Below are 19614 nucleotides of genomic sequence, written 5' to 3' on the forward strand. Positions count from 1 at the left end.
AAAAATAAAGCAGATATTGAAGACACAGGAAATAAGCTAAGACTATAATAATCAGTACGGCACTATTTGTTAAACTGTGGGGCATAAGCTGTAAGTATGACAAAAGATCTGAGGCAAGGAAGCTAGATGAGATGAGAAAAGAGAGACTGATTTACAGAGGATGACATTTTAATTAATCCTAAAAAGATGGGTTGGATTTGGAAAGCTAGAGAAAATAAGAAAAGGAATTTCTCATTAAAAAAAGGACAAGGGCCAAGTTAAGGTTGATAGTAAATACGGCTTGTTTTGGTAAAGCGCTGAGGCCACACTGATTCGAGTGGAAAGTACCAGGAGGTCACACCGGACTGGAAGGGCAGGCACTAACTACAGGACGTGAAATAGAAAAGGAGCCACACAAGATTTCTGAGGAGATTTTCCAGATCAATTTGGCAGAAATATGCATGACATTGAAGAGGGAATGCCTGGGCCCAGGAAAGCCATAATAATTTAGGTGAGAGGCATACGAAAGCTTGGACCTGGAGCCAAGCGTGGGAATGGTCACGGAAAGAGTGCAAAAGATGACAGTTTGGAGGCCGAGAGGAAACATGAAGAATGAAAGATAAGGAGGGTAAACCATATTTTACTCTTAAAGATTAGGATGGGAAAGATATCTGGCAAGGCTGGAATGAGAAGCCAGTTCCAAGGGTAATGAGTTGGCTTCTGGCTGAATTCTTTGATGCCAATTTGGGAATTAATAGAGAAGAACATGCTGAAGCTATTTGGGTAAATATATTCTTCTGACATCCAAATTTTATGTCCTAAAGATGCTTTGAGGTCCACTTCTTACTCCAGGGAGTCAAACTCCTGGCCAGGCCCCAAGAGGGGCCTCTCGCTATTGACTTACTGACTGCTAAACAGCAAAGAGCATTCCAGTGCAAGGACCCAGCATAGCTGCCTAAATCAACCTTCTGCTGGCATTCAGTGGCCCTTCTTACAGAACAGGAAGCAGGCAGGTGAAGACTGGGGAAAGGGCGGCTGACCACAGCTCCCTAAGACTCCCCAGAGAGCTTTATTTTGGGTCTACTTCTAAGGCTACACATTTGAACTGGGAAATATAAAGCTATGTGGACCAACAAGATGACTAACCGGATTCCAACTATCCTGTGATAAAATTATTCCTAAGCCTACCCTAAGAGTTGGCTGGATCAAGAATTTGGACCAAAGCCTAACTTAGGAATGGTTGGTAAGACAAATTCTGCCACCATTACCTTACAGAGAAACTCTGAGATCAAAACATTCAGGGGCCAAAACTTCAGAGTGTATCTATAAAATTCCTTCATGAGCTCAAATGTCATTTGTTCTGTGAAGTTCTCTGCCTTCTCATGAACTACTCCTCCTAGAGGCATACTCTCATGGCAAGGGAGTTTACCACAGATGTCAGAAATGTTCCCACTGCACTGAGATTTCCCCTTCATCAAAAAACTATAGTAAGAAAAAAGTAAAATACACCCATTCATAGATAACTGTATCCTATAGAAAGTAATTAAAGCTTTCTCATGAGTGGAATGGGTACCTTGTATGAAAATATGACATAAATATAATCATATGCAAGAGTACAATGTATAGAAATCATCTTACTTCTTCACATAAAGGCTCCCCAGCTTCATAGCACCAATCCATTTTTCGTAAATGCCAGGCATCTCCTATAAAGGAGTCAAAATCGGGATTAAAAAAAAATTCAGAATATGCTTTAAGAGTGTCAGGAATGGCCCTTCTGGAAAAGTGAATATCAAAAGGGGTTAATCTGCTGATAAGTGTTCATTAGTTTTAAGTAAATTGTCTCTTCCAGAGCATGAAAGAAATTACATTTCCTCAATTTGATTTTCTCTCTCTCCCACAAAGAACTGTATACTCATGAATGAAAACAACACTTGCTACTATTATATCAGGTTGGTGCAAAAGTAATTGTAGTTTCTGCCTTTATTTTATTTTATTTTATTTTTTTTGAGACAGATTCTCACTCTGTCACCCAGGCTGGAGTACGGTGGTGCGATCTCGGCTCACCACAGCCTCCGCCTCCCGGGTTCAGGCGATTCTTCTGCCTGCCTCAGCCTCCTGAGTAGCTGAGATCACAGGCACACACCACCATGCCTGGCTAATTTTTTTGTATTTTTAGTAGAGACAGGGTTTCACCATGTTGGCCAGGCTGGTCTCAAACTCCTGACCTCAGGTGATCTACCTGCCTCAGCCTCTCAAAGTGCTAGGATTACAGGCATGAGCCACCACGCCTGGCCTGCCTTTACTTTTGATGGCAAAAACTGCAATTACTTTTGCACCAGCTTAATACAATATTTACTTTATACCTTTATTTGTGTGTACCCACATACATACATCATGTATCAGTATACATATATGAATATACATACATAAATATAGAATCCCTTCTCAAAGCATTATTGAGTTTTATTTCAGTGTCTTGGCTGAAAATAAATGCTAACATTGCCCAGCAACTGTTAATATGTACAAGAAAATTATTCCTATATACTTAGAAGTTAATCTAACAAAAACATAGTGCTAGTGCTTTCTGAATAGCATTTTAATACAGTTGGTGTAAGTTAATATTTATACATGTTAAATTGACTTTAATCAAAGAGTTGTTTTTCAGTATACTTGCTACACTACTGAAATGAGAAGATAATTTTAATCCTAACAGGCAAGCAAAGAGACTTTTTGGGGTTGGGAAGAAAGTTAAATACAGTAAAAGAAAGAAATCCTGGTTATTAAAAATAATAGCAATGTTTATGAACACAAAACTCCCCCTACTTACCAAAAACATGAAATAGCCAAAGAATAAAACAGATCTCATATTTATTGGCACAGGCCATAGTTTTTGAATCCCTATACTCTTGTTTGCAGACCTTCTTTATCAATAGTTCTAGTTTTTTTCTTTTTTCTTTTTTTTTTTTCTGAGACAGGATTTTACTCCTGTCTGGAGTGCAATGATGCGATCTCAGCTCCCTGCAACCTCCGCCTTTCAGGCTCAAGTGATTCTCCTGTTTTAGCCTCCTGAGTAGCTGGGACTACAGGTGCACACCACTGTATCCTGCTAATTTTTGTATTTTTTGTAGAGGTGGGGTTTCGCCATGTTGCCCAAGCTGGTCTCGAACTCATGGGCTCAAGTGATCCACCCTCCCCGGCCTCCCAAATTGTTGGGATTACAGGCATGAGCCACTGCGCCCAGCCAAGTTCTAGCTTTAAATACAGAAAAGTTTACATTAATTAAAAAACTCAATTTAAGTACCTTTAAGAAGCCACCAGTAAGTTAAAAGTGAACACTATTACTTCATGGTAAAGCATGGTGAAAAGAACTTGGGTTGTGAAAGCAGAATGACCTAGATACTTGCTGTATAACTCTGGGGAAACCATTTCACCTTTCTTAGCCTTTGCTTCCTCATCTATAAAGTGGGCATGTGTGATAACCCCTGCATGGTAGGACTGCTGTCGAGGTTAAGTGAGACGTTGCGTGTAACTTCTAGAAGAATGTCCTGCATCCAGAGCATCTTAACTTCCTTTCCAGATAACAAAGCTACGGGCCTCCAAGTTAATGAAGTCTGAGAACAGCAAAGTGTTCTACTGAAATCAGAATGAGGTCTCATCAAACTCATTGACATGATCTCACCTGGAAAGCTGCTTCAGTTATCTTAGATTTATTTTTTTCATTCATTTTACATTCCCTCACCTATACCACAAAAATACTGATATGAAACAGAATGCACTGAAATTTAGAATCAATGAAATTGAAAGGAATCAGTGGAAGACCTGTGTAGCTCCAGGTGGTATACATCTTAGTGTTATTTCTTTTTATTTTTTATTTTTATTTTAAGTTCTGGGGTACATGTGCAGGATGTGCAGGTCCGTTACACAGGTAAACGTGTGCCATGGTGGTTTGCTGCACCTATCAACCCATCACCTAGGTATTAAGCCTAGAATGTATTAGCAATTTTTCCTGATGCTCTCCCTCCCCAACCCCCACAACCCCCTACACCAGCAGGCCCCGATGTGTGTTATTCCCTTCCCTACGTCATTGTGTTCTCATTGTTTGGCTCCCACTTATAAGTGAGAACATGTGGTGTCTATTTTTCTGCTCCTACATTAGTGTGCTGAGGATAATGACTTCCAGCTCCATCCATGACCCTGCAAAGGACATGATCTCATTCCTTTCTATAGCTGCATAGTATTCCACGGTGTATATGTACTACATTGTCTTTATCCAATCTATTATTGATGGGCATTTAGGTTGATTCCATGTCTTTGCTATTGTGAATAGTGCTGCAATGAACATACACGTGCATGTATCTTTATAATAGAATGATTTATATTCCTTCAGGTATACACTCAGTAATGGGATGGCTGGATCAATGGCATTTCTGGTTTTAGGTCTTTGAGGAGTTGCCACACTGTCTTCCACAATGGTTGGCCTAATTTACACTCCCACCAACACTGTAAAACATTTCTACTTTGTACCTTTGCTGGATCCTATCTAAGTTCTCTACTCAGAGCTATACCACTAGTTTTCTTTCAGCATGCCAACAAGAACCAGGAGAATTCATTATGTACATATGGAAGTGTAAACTACTTTTTATTTCTCCACACCCTGTAAATTTTTTTCCTATAACCCTGGAGAAAAAAATAGTCAAAAAAATTTTTATCAGGCTTTTAAGTAATATGTCATCATGGTAAGTAACTTACCTTGTAGGCCAGATTTCTCCAGCATTAACTTTAAACACTGTAAAGAAAAACAATGTCCAATGTTAGTTTTCTGTTTCTGAATTACAGTTCTAGGACAAATACCCTTTTCGGACCCTAGGTCTATTTAAGTCTGACTATATTTAATGACTCTTGAATAGGTAAAGATAGACATAGTTAAGAAGATAATACGCGAGTCCGCTTTCCTTTCTAAGGGCTAGATGGCACCAATTCAGGACGAGGAAAAAACAATTTCCAGTGTTTGCAAGCAGGACTTAGTTCAAAGTTTCATCCACCAACTCCCAGATTTGAACCATGATTTTCTTCCTATAAGGATTAACTGTGTGTCTTTGGCCAGATATGATTAATCAAGCTAATTTCATAGACATTAAACTCTGAATCCTATAAAAGTAGATTAGCCTTTATTTAGCATCCAGGAAACACAACTGATCATAGCATCCATGACACACAACTGACCATATTTAAACTCACAAGAATTGTGCAAGCTGTGATGTCATGGCATAATGCAAAAATGAGACAATATTAACAAAAGTTTAACTGAAACAAAAATAGTAATTAAAACAATTTCTTGAGGGAAAAACATTGCTAATTAAATCTTGGACAAGTGAGCAAATACAATTTGATTTCTATTACACTAGAGCAAAAGAGAGCAAAAATAAGGATAGTCATTGCTGTACTGTTTGTAATAAGAGAAAAATGGCAAAAAAAAAAAAAAAAAACCCCACCAAAATACACATTAATGGGAGATTTTTTAAAAAGTAGGAAATGTCTTAAAGCAGTTCAAAGAAAAAACCAGATTCATATATATTGATCTTAAAAGATCTTTAAAATATTTTAAGTGAAACAAATTTATAGTATAATACATGCAAAGTGATCCCATTTATAATTTAAAAGAAATCACAGAAGCAAAGCACACTGCAATTCTGTATGTACGTACATAGACACATGCTGGTATAGGCACAGCAAAGGTCTGGAGGGACACACACTCTACTGATGTGAATAAGATGATGTTATCTGATTGCAACAGTGACTTCTAGACAAAGGACTAGAATAGAGTGGTAACCAAGGGGGACTTTTTTTAAACTGAAGTTTAAAAAGTGAGAAGAAATCCATGATTACTTGTATGATAAAAAATAAAAGAAGGCTTTAAAATGTAATTATAGAATGTTTAGAAAATGACAATAAAAACACAGTATACTAAAAGATGGTGGGTGAATGAAAGCAAGCTTATTATTCTAAGAAAACTGAAAGTCTTAAATATTGTATTTAAGAAAAACAATCAAATAATGGAGCAATCAACTTAATTGTGTTTTAGGAAGGGGAAACAGAGAGCATAAAGGCCTTATTTCAGAAACAGCAAGGAGGCCAGTGTGGCTGGAGCAGAGTAAGTAAGAGAGGGAAATGGTTGGAGGTTTGAAAATAAAACAAAAATGATACCAGAGAACCAGATGACATAGGCCCTTGTACAGACATTCTCTTTCTTTCAGGTATGTTTCAGGGAGAAGAGGAGTTTTCCTGTGAATATGTTCTAGGTTTGGATGATGGTTAGACAATCAAGTGGCAGTTGGATGTTCTGGGGTGAGATCCAGTCTAAGAACTGGGCAGCGGAACGCTCAAAGATAGAGAAGGAGACAGTAACTGAGAAGGGTAGGCCAGTGGGATATAAGAAAAACCTGGAGTTGTGGTCTTCTGGAGCCCAGTGACAAAAGTGTTTCAAAGAAGAGAGTCATTAGCTACATCGAATGTTGCTGAGAGAGCAAGTAAGATGAAGAGTAAAAACTGCTCACTGGACATAGTAATGTGGAGGCCACTAATGACTCTGACATAAGCTATTTCTGTGACATAGCAAGGAACAAGTCTGCCTGCAAGGTGTTCAACAGAGTACAGAAAGGAAGATAGATAACTTTTGAAAAGTTTTGTGGCTTCTTTCCTTGAAATTAAAAAAATGTAAAGTTAAAAAGTCCAGTGAAAATCTGGGAAAATACCTGCAGAAAATAGTAAAATGATCCTCAAATACCCATCACCCAGTCCCAATTATAGGTTGAGTATCCCTTATTTGAAATTCTTAGGACTAGAAGTGTTTCAATTGGATTTAAAAAATTTTTTTGGAATCTCTGCATTATACTTACCAGCTAAGCAAACTTAATCCAAAAATCTAAATCTGAAATGCTCCAATGAGCATTTTCTTTGAGTGTCATGTCAAAGGGTCAAAAAGTGCTCAAAAAGTTTTAGATTTTGCAATCTGGCGGTGGCCCTGCCTCCCCAGAGAGAGTGCTGCACAGCTGCCTGGCCCACACATGCCTGCACCCAGCCCAATAGCAAGTGTGGCAGTATCCCCTCCCCAGAGAGACCAACACACAGCTATGCTTAGGTTGTGCTTGGTCTCAGCACAAACCAGCACCCTTTCCTCCACCAAACCATGTCACCTCTGTCACAAACACCCATAACCTAGGCAATTGAGGCAATTGCACACATCATTAATGAGGATTACAGCTGAAGAACTGCTGTAGGGATCATGCTACTGAACCCACCAAGAACCAAAGCGAACAACAATCATTTCCAACAGATACCCTAGAATCCATCTATAGGAAAAAGCTCCTCCCCACAAAAGATACTCTATAAAATTGGAAAAAATACGTGTTCAAGTAAATGTGAAGATATCAACATAAGACAAGAAACATGAAGGGCCAAGGAAAGATGATATTCTGAAAGGAACACAATAAGTCTCCAGTAACAAACCCTCAAGAAAAGTATATATGAAATGCCTGAAGAGAAATTCAAAACAATGATCTTAAGGAGATTCATAAACAAGAGAATATAGACAAACAATCTAAAATTCAACAAAATCAGAAAAAATAATTAATAATCTGAATCAGAAATTCATCAGAGAAAGAATTTCTGAACTTGAAGACAGGTCTTTTAAAATGACCCAGTCAGAAGAATAAAAAGAATTAACAATTTAAAAAGAATGAAGAAAACCTACAGGACCAACAAGACACCATTAAATAAACAAATTTTCTCATCATAGAAGTGCCAGGGAGAGAATGACAAAAGACACAGAAAATCTATTTAATTAAATAATCGGTGAAAAATTCCCAAGTCCGGGAGAGATATGGACATCCAGATCCAGAAAACTCATAGGTTCCCCAATTAGATTCAGCACAAAAGGATCCACTTGGGAACTTTATAATAAGACTCTCAAAAGTTAAAGACAAAAAGAGAATTCTGAAAGCTATAAGAGAAAAGCATTAAGTCACATATAAGGGAATCCCCAGTAGACCATCAGTGGATTTCTTAGCAGAAACCTTGCAGGCCAGAAGAAAATAGGGGTAATATAGGAAAGAAAAAACACCATCAGCCAAGAATATTATATCCAGAAAAGCTATCCTTCAGAAATGAAGGTGAGATAAAAATCTCAGATAAGCAAAAGCTAAAGGAATTTATCACCACTAGACCAATCTTACAAGAAAATACTTAAGGGAGTGCTACAACTGGAAACAAAAGGATGACAATTACTATCATGAAAAAACAAGAAAATATAAAACTCACAAGTATAGGTAAATTCATAATCATACTCAGAATACCCCAGTGTTGCAATGGTGCTGTATAAATCTATCAATCCTCTTCCATGAAGGTTTAAAGTCAAAACAGTCAAAAACAACATCAGTTACAATTACTGGCTAAGGACACAATAAAGATGTAAACTAAGGCAGTAAAAATATAAATTGTAGAGGGAAGGGAAAAAATTCTAGAGTATTTTTATATGACCAAAGTTGAGTTGGATACAGCTTAAAATAGTCTATTATAAGTACAAGACTGTTTATCTTAGCACCACAGTAACCACAAAGAAAGAAATGACAGCAAATACACAAATAAGAAAGAGAAAAGAAACAAAGCTTAGCACCAGAGACAACCATCAAACCACAGAAGTAAACAACCAGAAAGGAAGAAAAAGATCTACAAAACAACCAGAAAACCATTAACAAAATGGCAGGAGTAAGTTCTTACTTATCAATAATAACCTTGATTACATTCTTCAATTAAAAGATATAGAGTAACGGAATGGGTTAAAAAAAAGAAGACCCAACTATATATGTTTCCTGAAAAAGACTCACACTGTTAAAGACAAACACAGACTGAAAGTGAAGGGATGGAAAAAGATAGTCCATGCAAATAGAAACCAAAAGTGAGCAAGAATAGCTACATTTATGTCAGATAAAATAGACTTTAACACAAAAACTGCGAAAGGTCATTGTAATTGATAATGGTCACTGTAGAAGATCATTATATAATAACTTACTATATAATCTATAATGAAAAAAGGGATTCAACAAGAGGATATAATAATTGTAAATATACATGCAAACACCACCAGAACACCCAAATACACAAAGTAAATATTATTAGACCTCTAGGGGGACAATACTGCAATACAATAATAATAGGGACTTCAACACCCCACTTTCAATAATGGAAAGATCATCGAGACAGAAAACCAACAAAGAAACATTAAACTTAAACTGTACCATAGACCAAATGGAGCTAACAGATATTTATAGAACATTCCATCAACAGCTGCAGGATACACATTCTTATCAACTGCACAGAGAACATTATCCATGATAGATCATACATTAGACCACAAAACAAGTCTTAATACATTTAAGAAGACAGAGATCATATCAAGTGTCTTCTCTAACCACAATGGTATAAAACTAGAAATCAAAAAGAAAAACTTTAAAACCTTACAAATACATGGAAATTAAACATGACCAATAATAATAATAACCAATGAGTCAATGAAGAAAGTAAAAGGGAAATTTTAAAATGCCTTGAGACTAAAATAGAAATGTATTATACCAAAACCTATGGGATACAGCAAAAACAGTTCTAAGAGGGAAGTTCACAGCAATAGATGCCTAGATCAAAAATGAAGAAAGATTTCTAATAAAAAACCTAATCATGAACCTCAAGGAACTAGAAACATAAGAACAAGCTAAACCCAAAAGAAGTAGAAGAGAATAATAAAGCTCAGCGCAGAAATAAACAAAGTAGGAACTAATAAAACAATTCAAAAGAGCAACGAAATTAAAAACTGGTTCTTTTAATAGATAAGATTGGCAAACCTTTAGCTAGACTAAGAAAAAACGAGTGAAGACTCAAAGTCAGAGATGCAAATCAGACATTACAATTGATACCATAGAAATACAAAGGATCATAAGAGACTACTATGAACAACTACTTGCCAATAAATTTAAAAACATAGAAGAAATGGATAAATTCCTGGACATATACAATATACTAAGATTAAATGATGAAGAAATAGAAAATCTGAACAGGCCAACAAGTGAGAAAATGCTTTCAGTAATAAAGTCTTTCACCAAAGAAAAGCCGGGGACCTAATGGCCTCACTGCTGAATTCTACCAAACATTTAAAGAATACCAATTCTCCTCAAACTACTCCAGAAAATTGAAAAGTTGTGGATATTTAAAAACTCATTTTATGAGGCCAGCATTATCCTGATTCCAAAACCAGATGTAGATTCAACAACAACAACAAAAAGAAAACTATAGGCCAATATCCCTGATGAACACAGATGTAAAAACTGTCAATAAGATATTAGCAAACTGAATTTAACAAGCACATTAAAAAGACCATGCACAATTATCAAGTGGTATTCATCCTAAAGATGAAAAAATTCATATGGAACCATAAAAAAACCCAAATAGTCAAAGCAATTCTGAGCAAAAAGAACAGAGCTGGAGGAACCATACTACCTTACTTCAAAATATACTACAAAGCAACAGTAACCAAAACAGCATGGTACTGGCAAAAAGTCTGACACATAGGCCAATGCACCAGAATAAAGAGTCCAGAAATAAATTCACATACTTAACAGCCAACTGATTTTTGATAGATGCACCAAGAACACACATTGGGAAAATGATAGTCTCTTCAACAAATGGTTCTGGGAAAACTGGATCTCCGTATCTAGAAAAATGAGACTAGATTCCCTAACTCTCACTAAATACAAAAATCAGCTTAAATGATTTAAATACTTAAATGTAAAACCCAAAACAATGAAACCACTAAAGGAAAACATAGGAGGAACACTTTATGACGCTGGGTTAGGCAAGAATTTTTAAAATAAGCTTTTGTTGCCTCAAAAGCATAGGCAACAAAAGAACATAGACAAATGGGATTACATCAAACTAAAAAGCTTTTGTACAGCAAAAGAAACAACAGAGTAAAGAGACAACCTACAGATTGGGAGAATATGTTTGCAAAGTATAAATCTAACAAAGGGGGCTAGGCGTGGTGGCTCACATCTGTTATCCTAGCACTTTCGGAGGCCAAGACAGGCAGATCACTTGAGTTCAAGAGTTCAAGAACAGCCTGGGCAACATGGTGAGACACTATCTCTACCGAAAATACAAAAAAAAAAAGAAAAAAAAATAGCTGGGCATTGTGGCATATGCCTGTGATCCCAGCTACTTGGGAGGCTGAGACGGAAGGATCACTTGAGCCCTGGGGGAGGAGGTTGTAGTCAGCTGAGATCACACCACTGCATGCCAGCCGAGGTGACAGAGCGAGACTGTCTTTAAAAAAAAAAATCTAGCAAAGAGTTAATATCCAGAATATATTATATAAGGAACTTAAACAATTAAACAGCAAAAAAAAAAAAAAAAAAAAAAAAAAAAAAATTCTAATTTAAAAATTGGCAAAAGACTTTAGTAAACATTTCTCAAAAGACACACAAATGGCCAACAGGTACACATGCAAAAAATGCTCAACATCACTAATCATAAAGGAAATGTAAATCAAAACCACAATGAGGTACCATCTCGCTCCAGTTAGAATGGCTACTATCAAAAAAAAAAAAAAAAAAGAAAATATGTATTTACAAGAATGTGGTGAAAAGGGAACATTTATGCACTGTTGGTGAGACTGTAAATTAGTACGGCCATTATAGAAAACAGTATGGAGGTTCCTCACAAAATTAAACATAGAACTATCATGTGATTCACCAATCCCACTACTGGGTATGTATCCAAAGGGTATGAAATCAGTATGTCAGAGAGATATCTGCACTGCCATGTTTACTGGAGCATTATTTACAATTGCCAAGATACTGAATCAACCTAAGCATCCAACAATGGATGAATAGGTAAGGAAAATGTGGTATATATACACAAACTAATAGAGTACTATTCAGCCATAAAAAAGAATAAAATCCTGTTATTTGTGACAACATGGATGAACCTGGAAGACATCACGTTAAGTGAAAGAAGCCAGGCACAGAAAGGCCTATCCGTAATATGACCTCACTCATATGTGGAATCCTAAAAAAAAAAAAAAGAGTTGACATTATAGAAGCAGAAAGTAAAACAGTAGTTACTAGTGACTGAGGGGGAGATGTAAGGGGAGGATGCGAGAGGGTGGTCAACAGGTACAAAGTTACAATCTAATAGGAGGAATAAGCTCTACTCTTGTATTACATGGTAGGGTGATGATGGTTAACAGTAAGGACTGTATATTAAAAAATAGTTAGAAAAGCTCTTGAATGTTCTCACCACCAAGAAATGCTAAATGCATGAGGTAATGAGTATGCTAAATACCCTGATTTAATCATTACACAACATACATATGTACCAGAATATTAAAATGTGCCTCATAAATATGTGTCAATTTAATTTTTAAAAAAATAGTTTCAGATTGTAGAGCATTTTGAATTTTGGGATCAGGGATGCTCAGCTTGTATTGCCATGGCCAGTTTTATGTGTCAGTAACCCACTCACTTCCCCTGCCCTTGCCTCAGATTTTTTTGAAGCAAATGCCAGATATATCATTTCATTTGTAAATATTTATTATGCATCTCTAAAAGACAAAGATTTTTAAAAACCTACAATGATTATGACAGCTAAAAAATTAAGAATTCTTTAATATCAACAAATATCCAACTAATGTTCAAATTTCTCTACTTTCTGTTAAATTATTACTAAAGTTCCTTTGGCTTGAATTAGGTTCCCAATAAAGTCCATACATTGCAACTGGTTGCTATGTCTTTTAAGCCTCTTTTGACCTATAGGTTGTCCTCATCTCCTGCAATTTATCTGTTGTAGAAGAGTTTTCTGATCTACATTTGGCTAATTGCAGACCTGTGATGAATTTAACCTGTTCCTATGCCTCCTGTATTTCCTATAAACTGGTAGTTAGACCTAGAGGCTTATTCAGACTCAGGTCCAGTTGTTTGGTGGTTTTGCAATAAGGGCATGGGGTATTGTTCTGAATTTCTATGTTGCCTGAGTGTTGCTCTTTTTTGGGTTAGCAATCTTTGAGGATCATTGCCTAGGCTCATTAATTTATTAGGAGTTGAAAAATGTAAAATTCTAAAATGCCTTCTTCATTTATTAGTTGGAATATGTTTATAAATAAAACTTATTATCTGCTTAGCTACCCTGGGATATAGTTTGCAAGGGAAAAACAGGAAAAAAAAATGCTTTATTTTTTACCTTTATGGTTGCCTAGCATCCATTATAGGTAACAGTGCATATTTTTGTATAGGATCATTATGAACTCGCAGATTTACAGATTTTATGTACTTGTTTCAATTAATTTTTGTTATTTTTCTCACTGACGTTCAAATTGTCTCATCTCTGACTAGTGAGCTCCTCAATCTCTTTGATAATTCCAATAGTCTTTGTTAGCGGCTTCACTGCTTTCTGTGATGGTAAGATGTTTCAGGCTCATCTTAGACATTTCCTGACCTAGATACATAACCAGCCATTATTCTAAGATGCCCTGGTTCCTGTTCGTAGAAAATGGTATTTGGCAGCCATAATCTGGGCGCCAGGGGTACTCTGCTGCTACCAGGCTGGTCACTCAGTTTCTAACTTGTATCAATGGACAGAGCTAGAAAAAAATTTTTTTAAGAAAAAATATATGAAGTTCATTCAGACTTTTCTATTTCAAATTCAGGAGAACAAGTTTTTTTTTAAAACCACATTGATTTTTTTTGTCTCTCTGTTTTCCAATACTAAAGGTCTAAGTTCTCAATAACAGCAATATAATTATTCACTTTATCACATACACACATATATACAAACATTCATACCACTGTGTGTGTATATAAATACTAGAAAAAATATGCCAACATGTTAATATTGGTAGCATAAAGGATAATGAGAAGTTTTCATTTTTTTCTTTTAATCAATTCCTGCATATTCAACATTTCTGTTAATAAAAAAGTATTATTGATAAAAAGAAGAAAATTGTAATCATTTAAAATTCCCAGTAGAGGCCGAATGGAGTGGCTCACGCCTGTAATCCCAGCACTTTGGGAGGCCGAGGCGAGTGGATCACTTGAGGTCAGGAGTTTGAGACCAGCCTGGCCAACATGGAGAAACCCCATCTCTGCTAAAAATACAAAAATTAGTCAGGTATGGTAGCAGGTAACTGTAATCCCAGCTACTCAGGAGGCTGAGGCAGCAGAAGCGCTTGAACCCGGGAGGCAGAGGTTGCAGTGAGCTGAGATCATGCCACTGTACTCCAGCCTGGGTGACAGAGTTCAGACTCTGTCTAAAAAAAAAAAAAAAATCCAGTTGGTTCACCAATTTTCAAGCTCCCAAAATAAAATAATTTCTCTAGTGAGTACATATAATTCTCTGAAGTATATCATATTAGGCCTAGTTTAGGACCTCCAAATCTTAACACAGGATACCACTGTTTCTCACAGCAAACACAAACACACACAGCCTCTGAAAACAAAAGGTAAAATTACTTACATCTCTCACAGATATTGTTTCTTCTACTATAATTTCCATTTCTGTCCCAGGTTGAACGTCACTCCCCATTGCAAAAAACAGGAACAACTAACATCAAGACAGACGTGTAAATGCAATTTAATCTGAACTTAAAAATCCAATAAACGTATTATTTACTCTCAAAAATGTAAAGCCAAGGGCCCATGAAACTTTAACAAAAAATCCCAATTTATATGAAAATATGACTATGATTAGTAACTTAAAGTTACAATTTAAGCAATAATTTTGCCTACCCAGAAGTATAAACTTGCTTCACCATCAATGTTTTTTACTCCTAATAAATGTCTCTCACATACACTACTTATTTTTCTTTCTTTTTTTTTTTGAGATGGAGTTTTGCTCTTGTGGCTCAGGCTGGAGTGTAGTGGAGTGATCTTGGCTCACTGCAACCTCTGCCTCCCAAGTTCAAGTGATTCTCCTGCCTCAGCCACCCATGTAGCTGGGATTCCAGGTGCGTGCCACTAGGCCTGGCTAATTTTTTGTATTTTTAGTAGAGGCAGGGTTTCACCATGTTGGCCAGGCTGGTCTTGAACTCCTGACTTCAGGTGATCTACCCGCCTCAGCCTCCTAAAGGGTTGGGGTTACAGATTTGAGCCACCACGCCCAGCCAACATACACTATGTCTTCTACTATGATCTCTATCTCTGTCTCAATCACTCCCAAAAGGAATTTGTAATTACTATACACAATTAGTATTAATAAGCTTTTTCTGAGTCACTTGGTTATGATTTTATTTTCTGCCAAGCGATTCAAATATTACAATTCTCAAGACTCCAAAGGAAAAATACAAATCTGATCTCTTATTCCGTTCCTTATAGCCCTGATTTTCCTTTCTAACTCAGCCTCACTTGTCATGTCTTCCCTCCTATCAGCTTGTCATGCACTACTATTTGCTAGAGTTCAGGGGAAAGCAAATTAAGGGGGAAGTGGTTGAGAAAGTAATGAAGTGAATTTGGGAACCACAGACAACCTGACTTGAGTCCAGATTACCCTGCTACAGGGGTATTTACAATAAGAATATCCTTATGATTTTCTCCACTGTAATAAGCTGATTAGCTTCTTACAAATGGCTTCTGGCAAAGGTCAAACCTGATGGTGTTTTATACTGAAAACGGACACTGATAAAGACAAGGGGAAAGGGAGGCTGCTCTCAGACTGTTATATTAGTGCAGAGAGTAATTAAGTCCAAAATTAATAAACTGTGTTTCATTAAACCTAAAATGCTACTGACTGTTATACTTACTATTTTCTGTACCAGTGCTAGCTATAACTGCAGAACGCCTCTGACTGTAAGATGCAACCTAATCTCACAGATGTTAAAACGTGGGAAAAAGAAGGTGTATCTTAGAACTTAGGAAATATAATGGTTGAAAGTGGTGGCCACTCAACATTAAAGATTCCTTTTAACCACAAAATCTTCATAGAAAAAGAAACATAAATATGCTTTGGGGTAATATTTTATATTTAAACATCTAGAACTATAAGGCTGTAATCCTAAAATAAAATGTATCATTTAAGAAAAAAAACTTTTAGAGAAAAACAGTATTACTGGAGTAGTTAAGGTACTAGTTATAATTCTGGTTATGGAAGGGTTGATTTTGTTTTGAAACAAGTGACCTTATTTTACCTGACAGGAACTTGGTGCTTTTCCAAGACACAGTCCCAATGAACTTCCCATCTTCAATTCTGCTTCCTTCAAAGTATAGCTGTCCGGCACTTAAAAAAATTTTGATAACATGATGAAGGTTATTAATTCCTAGCTCTCTAAGAAAAATAAAATATTCAAATCAGTGTTTCTCTGAAAATCAAGAATATCAAGAAAGAAGAAAAACGAGTTGCACTTCAGGTAAAAGGATTACATGCACTATGATTAGGTTTGATTTTCAATTTCCATACTCTAGGATATTTTGTTCTTGTTTTCTACATAACAATGCTAAAAGGAAGCTATGAATGTCTAGCTTCCTACTTAATAAAAATGACTTGCTCAAAGAGCTGTTGTTTATATGGATTAAAAGCCAGATAATCCAAATCAATCCATAAATGAAGAACCAGCTTCTTCGAAGTTTAAAGTTGAGATTGTTATTACCATCAATAATTAGGTTCATCCATGACTAAATTAAATCTAAGGTAAGAGCTGATAGAGATGAGAACTGAAGATTTTATTTCATAATTGGTATCATAATAAAATTAGCAAAGCAAATGGAAAAACTTTGAAAATAAAGCTGGAAAAAATATAACTAGATCAAACCCACGACTAAAATGAGAATCAGATAGAAAGAACAGTGTTTTGTTTAGAAAACAGAAGTGTTTGTTTCTGGTTAAGATCTTCTGTAATACAAGGGTAAGATACCTGGATGAAAATATGTCCTATAAATCAGTTTCCAACAGGTAATTTTAAAATATTAGGTATTGGAGGCCACTACTTAAAGTATCAAGAAAGAAAGATGAGTATAAGCTACCTTTTGAAAGTTATCAAAAAGATTTACCTGGACAAAGAAGCTTCCCATTTCTATCAATAGGTCTCAAACAGCTGTTGTCAGCTATAAATAAAAGGAATATTATTTTTCTTAGTATATTATTTTTCTTAGAGAGCTAGGAATTAATAACCTTCATCATATTATCAAAATAAAAGGAAGTTGGTTACAGCATCAAATACAGAAAACAAAAGAGAGATGCTCTATTGTGTTAATTAGCAGAAAACTACAGAAAGCTAAAAACAAAAACAAACCAAAAACCCCCCAACAACCAAAGAAAAACCCCCAAAATAAGTACAGTCAGCCTTTGTTTTACGCAGTAGTGCAAGACTAACAGTACCAGGTGAAACTGTGCAAAACAATCTTAATAATCAATGGAAAAATTACAATCGTTCCATGACACTTAAAAATTTTTGTTGTAACATTTAAAACCCTCTTTGTTATTAATAGTATACATATATTAGGAAAGGAAAAAACAGTAAAACCAATATTTATACTATAATTTAAAATACTAGAATCTTTGAGAATTAAAATGTTTTCTTTGTAAATTACATATGAAGAGTAGTTTAAACAGGGCTTGGTTTCTTCTCATTGTATAGCTTATAATATGGAGTGACATCTTTCCTGCCCTGTAGCAAACTGTCATACTCCTTTCTAAGTTTGGATCAGCTTCCAATATCCAGAGTTGCTTGAGTGACAGCAGGGTCAACATTCCCACAGGTTGCCGCTGCTTCTATAACTCCATATACTTTTGTTTCTTGGTGTACTTTCTTCTCTGTTGGCCAATTCCCTCTTTTGATTATGTATTCTTGTAAAATGTCATGGTGGGTTTAGCACTGGGATAAAGGGAGGCGACACAACTACATGCTTTGCTGTCTGTGTAGGGAAGTGAAGTGAAGTGTACATGCAGCGACAAACCACTAGCAGACTTGAAAGAAGTGACCGGTTACTGCTTGTGGTGCACATGTGTTATTTATGTGATGAATTGTGCCCTGAAGAGCTGGCAGTCAAGTGTGTAGTTTATTCAGTTACAGTTAATATACCATATACCATGGTTGCTGAAATTTTAACCATCTTGCTGGGGGACTGATGTTATATAACTAAACGATAGTAATGAAATTTCTGCATATCAGAACAGTACAAGCGGACTGCCCATATTTAAAAGATGTTGGGTGATTTTATGCTTATTAAATGGGCCAGCATGCACTATGTTTGAGGACACAGATTCTTGCTTTAGAAGATCCCCTGGTGCTTGGAAGGGGAAAACCAAGTTTTCAGTTCAAACAAAATTCTTAAAAAGTAGGACGTAAATTGGAGGGGTGGGGGAAGGTTGAGTGTTCTGAAGAGACAACAATAGTATGAGCCTTAGAAGTTTTAACTTTATTAGACCACAGCAGAATCTCTTTCTGAGATTCCTGAGTTCAATATCTTATATTACAGTAATATGAGGCTAGCATACAATTCTCACATAAACCTCCTGTCAACGGAAACAATTTACTTAGAGTTCCCCAACTTAAAAAGTGCTTTTAAAATACTGTCTCTTTAAAATCTGTTGGTTTTCACCGAACAGGTACTTACTGTGTATTGTCTATGTGCCAGGCACTGTACTAGAAACTGGAAATACAATGGTAAAGCAAAGCAGTGTAAACTCAGCCCTCACACAACCTTGTCTAATGGGGGAGGTGGATGTTAATAACAGAAATAAAAGGGCAGCTACAGTAATAAATGCTATGAAGGTAAAGTACAGGGTGTTAGGAGAGTACATTAGCAAAATTAACTGGGATTGTGTGGTCAGGGATAGAAGGAGAAGGAACATTTCAGATGAGACCAAATAAACAGCTGAAGTTAAAAGCAAAGGGAACAGAGTTGACAGACAGACAGCACTAAGAAGTTTTGGGGGTCAAAGAGAGCTTGTGCACTGAGAAACGCAGAAAAGTCAGCATGGTAAGTGAGTTGTGAGTATGTATAAAAGCAGATCACAACAAAGTTACAGTTAAGCAGGGGTCAAATTGTGCAGGTTCTTGTAGGCTAGGTTAAGGAATTAACTTAAGTGCAATGGAAAGCACTAAAGGGCTTTGTGCGGAGGAGTGACAGGATCTAATTCACATGTATTGACAATGATCAAATGGTTTGGAGGGGGGCAAGAGTGGAAGAAGGGAGATAAGTTACAGGGGATGACAGTGAACTATGCATTTTAATAAACCAATGACTTTTAATAATGGACTTTACTGAGTTATAATTTTCTTATAATAAAATACATGTTTTAAGCGTATGGTTAATAGTTTGAAAAGTACATAAATGTCTGGTAACCATCAGCAAACTGAGGTATAATTTGCATCACCCCCCTTAAAACTCCCTGTGCCAATTTGCAGCCAATCCCTCTTCCTCTCTCCCAATCCTGATCTGCCTTCTGTAATTACAGCTCAGATTTTATTTGTCTAAAGTGTCTTATGTATGGAACCACACAATACGTACTCTTTTGCATCTACTTTCTTTCTCTTGGCATAATGACTTTGAGATTCATCCATGCATTGCATGTGGTGGAACTAGCAGTGCCTTGCTCTTCAGT

At 36.3% G+C, this 19614-nt stretch overlaps 1 protein-coding gene across 6 annotated transcripts in view; it reads right to left on the reverse strand.

Moving 5' to 3' along the window:
- The window catches only part of USP40 (ubiquitin specific peptidase 40), a 94466-nt gene that overhangs the window by 24231 nt on the left and 50621 nt on the right, over positions 1 to 19614 (reverse strand). For all 6 annotated transcript variants that reach the window (XR_005241402.2, XM_007966697.3, XM_038001348.2 and 3 more), the window contains 5 exons: positions 17058 to 17111; positions 16199 to 16287; positions 14533 to 14619; positions 4729 to 4765; positions 1618 to 1682 (listed from right to left, as the gene is read on the reverse strand). Coding sequence is in view for 5 of the 6 variants with exons in the window: in XM_007966697.3 (XP_007964888.3) it covers positions 1618 to 1682; positions 4729 to 4765; positions 14533 to 14619; positions 16199 to 16287; positions 17058 to 17111 (332 nt within the window). In the remaining variant the exon portion in view is untranslated. The remainder of the gene's footprint in view (positions 1 to 1617; positions 1683 to 4728; positions 4766 to 14532; positions 14620 to 16198; positions 16288 to 17057; positions 17112 to 19614) is intronic.

Source organism: Chlorocebus sabaeus, chromosome 10, assembly GCF_047675955.1.
Source record: "Chlorocebus sabaeus isolate Y175 chromosome 10, mChlSab1.0.hap1, whole genome shotgun sequence".
Lineage (NCBI taxonomy): Eukaryota > Metazoa > Chordata > Mammalia > Primates > Cercopithecidae > Chlorocebus > Chlorocebus sabaeus.